At 45.7% G+C, this 4,918-nt stretch overlaps 1 protein-coding gene across 1 annotated transcript; it reads left to right on the forward strand.

Moving 5' to 3' along the window:
- The first annotated feature begins 230 nt into the window (after positions 1 to 230).
- On the forward strand, positions 231 to 2,276 carry LOC108165285 (muscle M-line assembly protein unc-89-like). Its single transcript, XM_033387804.1, has one exon. The coding sequence runs from the start codon at positions 231 to 233 to the stop codon at positions 2,274 to 2,276; it is 2,046 nt and encodes a 681-aa protein (XP_033243695.1).
- Positions 2,277 to 4,918: the final 2,642 nt, after the last annotated feature.

Consider the following 4,918-nt stretch of genomic DNA (forward strand, 5'->3'; position numbering starts at 1 on the left):
AAGCATAACACATTAATTTAAGTGAAGCTTCTGTGATGGGAAAACAGATGTTCTGTTCCAGTGCCACCTCCAATTATCAATTTTGTACCGACAGCTGCGTATGGGGTATAAAAGTTTGTATTCTGGTAGTTGATGATCAGTTCTCTTCAATGCATCAAGCAACGTACAATCGCAGCGCATTCAGAATGCGTGGCATTATCATAGTTTTTGTTAACTTTACTCTCGTCGCCATGGTCCTGGCGAGAGCCAACACCGAAGAGCTCCAAAAGAAGCCGATTTCCCATAACGAGGTCTCGCTGACGGCCAATTCAAACAAAGCTGCTGTCAAGTCCGAGCCACCGACCACGCTTTCGCATGCGAACTTTTTTTTCCGCCACTTGTCAACCACAAAAGCAACAACGGCAGCGGTGGCAGGATCCAAGGGACGCAAGATGACCACACTCAGTGCCGCCAAGTCCGCCTCCACCCCCACAATTCCGAATTCCGACAACAAAACCCCTAACAAGATCGACAAAAAGATCCCCAGCAAGCCGGACAAAAGTACAGATTATAAGACAACAAACACAAAAGAACTCAAAGCCACCTCCAAGCCCACTACTAAGACCGATAGGAAACCCACACCCAGCGCTAAAGAAAGCTCCAAGGACACCACTAGGAAGGGAGGGAAACCCACCACCAAGCCTTACATCAAGTCCGACTCCAAGGCCCCCTCAAAGGCCGAAGGGAAGACTAACTCCAAGCAAGGGTATAAGACGACGACAATGAATGAACTAAAGGGCACATCAAAGACCCCCTCAAAGACCGACACAAAACAGATTCCCAAAACCAAGCCAAATACCAAGATAACCACCAAGATCGATGCAAAACCTGGCACCAAATTGCAACACCCAAAGCCCGACACCAAGGGCTCTAAGTCCGACACCAAGGGCTCCAAGTCCGACACCAAGGCCCCCGCAAAGACCGACACAAAACCACCCGCTCCCAGCTCTAAACCCCAAACGAAAATCAGCACAAAGATCGCCGCAAAGCCTCAAATGAAGAGCCCTCAGCCCGACTCCAAAGCTGCCACAAAGGTTCAAACAAAACCTAACTCCAAGCAGGAATATAAGACAACGACAAAGAGTGAAGTGAAGGCCACCTCGAAAACGCCCACAAAGGCTGACACAAAACTCCCCCCCGGAACCAAATCAAACACCAAGGTCACCACCAAGAACGACTCAAAGCCCACCGCCAAGCCTAAAACCAAAGTTTCTAAGACCGAAACCAAGGCCACCACAAAGACCGACACAAGCCCTAACCCCAGGCAAGAATATAAGACAACGCCGAACATTGAATCCAATACCGCTACAAATGCCCCAACTACGATCAACTCAAAACCCACCACACCCACTGACATCAAGACTACCCTGCTCGATACCAAGGACTCCACAAAGGCCGACACAACACCAACCGCTAGGGCAGAGAGTTTGATCACTACCCAAGGGGAAATCAAGACAACCACCAATACCCCTACTATGATCGACACAAAACCCACACCGAGCGCTAAGGCCACCACCAAACAGCCCGAGAGCAAGACCGATCAGGTGCCCATCGGTAAGACAGACGCAACCAAGACCAAGGGCAAGGCAGACAGCAAAACCGAGGCGAACACCCAACCCAAAAAACAGTCTAAAACGGACACCAAGTCTAACTCTAAGACGGACACCAAAGCCCATTCGAAGACGGACACCGAGAGTCACCCCAAGACCCATGCCAAGACAGAGCCAAAGACCAATGCCAAGACCGAGACCCATGCCAAAGCACACCACAAGCCCCACTCGAAGACCCAACCGAAGACTCATCCCAAGCCCCATGCCAAGCCCCACCCCAAGAGCCATTCCAAGACCCACGGTAAGGCCCAGAATCACCAAAACAAGATCAATGCCAACAAGACCGACACAAAAACCCCCACGAAAACTCAAAAGACTCGCCGTTCCAGCCGCGGCAATGAAACGGTCATCCAGAATCCTGATGTAATCCACCAAGGAAACGAATCAAATTGGAAACTCCTGGAGACTCCCAAGCCGGAACTGATATCAACTACGCCCGTGGTTCCTGTTAAGGCAGAAATAATGTCAACTCTGACTACGGTTCCGACTCTACCGACGACCACCAGTCGTCCCCCTCTTGAAGGATTCGCTCTAGTCGAAGCGGCGAGCTTGCAGGAGGTTGATCTAGCCATTCACAAAATGATGGAAAGCACCACTGTAAGCATCAAAGATAAAGGGCTTCGCTGATGACGAGGAGGATGGGAGGAGTTGGCCAATATTAATTTCTTACTCGTAGCACCACTAAATACAATAAAATATAAAGCCACAGCCGAGTCGAAGTTAATTTTTCTCTAGTTTTAAGTAGTTTCTACAACACGCAGCTAATGACCATTGAGCGACTGGACATGCAATGAATATTAATTGCCCCACATGTGCAGCAGCAAATAGAAATAGAAATGAGAGTACGCCCCAAACCATGAAACCATAAATCTCGCACAATTAGCATTAAAATGCAATTTGGGGCAATTTAAACACACATCGTACACATCGTACTGTACTCCAAAAATCGTACTCGTACTCTGCAAATCCCATTGATAGTAAGCATGCAATGGCCCCGACATGGAGGATGCCAAATGCAAATGAAAATGCCTGCTCGTCCTCATCCTCGTCCTCCACCGTTGAACAGGGCTAAAAAATTCAACTGGGCCATAATTTCCAGTTACTTTCTAATCTGCTGATAATATTAGCGCTCATAAATTTTCGCATGCTTTTGTATGCTCGTATTTTTGTGCCACTGGAAATCTGTTTTTTGCCTGTTCGCTTCGTTTTTTATTATTTATTATTTTTTATCGGCCCCGCCGAATTTAGCCTTTTCTTTCTTGTTATTTTTCGGATCCAGGGTCCGGGGTCCGCGGTCCGGAGTCCGGGGAATGCAAATATTTTTTTGTTGGGGCCTGCAGCAGCTTTTCAAATATTCATTCATGCAAATTCATTAAGATTTTTTAGCAACTCGCGGACCGCGTTATGAATGCAAAGGCCGCAGAGAAAGCAGAGAGACAGCAGGCAAAAATATTACGTATACGTATTGTGTATAACGTATACGCCACCGCAACGGACCAAAAAGTGCTTTGCTGCCGACTCTTTATAACTCCTCATACCGCTGCATCTGTAGACGATTGAGTTGTTCTTTTTATTTTTCGTCGGTCCACCGCCATTTTCCACCTTTTTAGAGACGGTCGGAGGAAATTCTTATGCGTGGAGGAAAATATGAAAATGTGTGGGTAGAAAAGCAAAGCTGTCCATGCTATTAAAAATACAGCATAGTAAATTAAAAAACACTGAACAAAAAACAAAGATGCCAACAAAAAACATGTTAGAAAAATGCAACAAAAGCCACTGGAAAATGTTCTTCTCCTAGCTGCCGTCGCCATCTTGGCTGCGGCTTTGGAGATTTCCTTTTCTCCTTTTCTTCCTCTCTGTCTCTCTACCCTCTGCCCTCTGCTCCTGTCTCCTGTCTCCTGTCCCCTGGCCCGTGGCTCCTGCTTCTTTCTGCTGTTTTATTTGCATTTCGCTTTAGTTTTCCGCTTTTTCACAGAATTTGCCGCTTTTTTAATTTCTCAACAAGCTTTTTGACGTCAAAATAAGCGTAATATTTAGTTGTACTCCGCAGAAGCGAGAGCGGAAAAGGTGGAAATAAAGAAGGCAGACATTATGTTTAGCAACGTGGAAGTAAGCATATTATTTCGCTTTTTTCATAGACTCTACCTTTACCTTTACCTCTACCTCCACCTTCACTTCATGCTGTTGTTGGATTTTCAGTAATTATGCAGGTGAAAATGCAAATTTTAATAAAGAGAAATTGGCAGAGCTGAAGTGCAGAACAGGACCCATGCTGTGCCACAGCCAGAGTCAGAGCCAGAGCCCCAGTCTTTGGTGTTGCGTTAAGTGGTGGGAGCTTCCTTGGACCTGTTTCGATGAAGTAAATTAATGCATAATATATTTATTTTTCATTTCAGATAATCAAAAAGATACGTTAAGAGATACACGTGTGTAACAAGATTATTGGGTAAGTTTTAAATATCCATGTAGCATATACAATCCAATAAATACAATAAAACGCAGGCATTTTTTACTTTATTTTTTTTTACTAGTATTTTATCATATTTGTAAAACCTTTTCAATATATTAACTGTCAGGCCGCAAAAATTATGCCAGAGAAAAGAGCAACGATTGAGATAAATATCGCGCATATAAATATCATAAAAGAAAGCGCCATAAAAACGGAGAAGATTATCTTGTGAAATGTGTGGGGGTTCCAATGTTCGAGAAGTTTGAGTTTAGATATCAACGACAGTTTATCTTTGGCTTTTCCTTTGCTATGGGATGGCCACATACCAACATACCCACATACCCACAGACCGACATACCCACACCCCGGAGCAATCCCAACCAATGTCAAGGCATTATGAAAAATGTTGCACGCCTAAAAATATGTTGGGGGCTAAAAATGCAAAGCAATTTAGTGGAAAAAGCCACAACAGACAGAGACAGAGGCAGAGACAGAGGCAGAGGCAGAATCAGAGGCCCCTACATCTACTCGTAGAAGCAGAAGGAAGGAAAGCCGAGAGCAGAAGCAGCCTGCTGGAAACAGGGAAATTTCTGCCTCTCTGGTATGCCTTTGTGGCTTTGTGGGTGGTTGCTTTCAAATCAAATGAGAAGGCACAAAGCGAGGCATACGAGGCATGTGAGTGGGCAGATCTAGAGGCAGATCCAGAGCCACTGAGGCAGTGCGGCAGTGAGGCTCTAAAGGAGCATGTTGCTACGGCTGGTGGCGGTGCGGTGGTGCGGAGTCATGTCGAGGACACACGCCCAAACTAATTTATTACTTT

Source organism: Drosophila miranda, chromosome XR (genome assembly GCF_003369915.1).
Source record: "Drosophila miranda strain MSH22 chromosome XR, D.miranda_PacBio2.1, whole genome shotgun sequence".
NCBI lineage: Eukaryota > Metazoa > Arthropoda > Insecta > Diptera > Drosophilidae > Drosophila > Drosophila miranda.

Excerpts from the sequence above, each read along its gene's own strand:
- LOC108165285 (XM_033387804.1), top strand. The coding sequence starts at position 231 with ATGGTCCTGGCGAGAGCCAACACCGAAGAGCTCCAAAAGAAGCCGATT.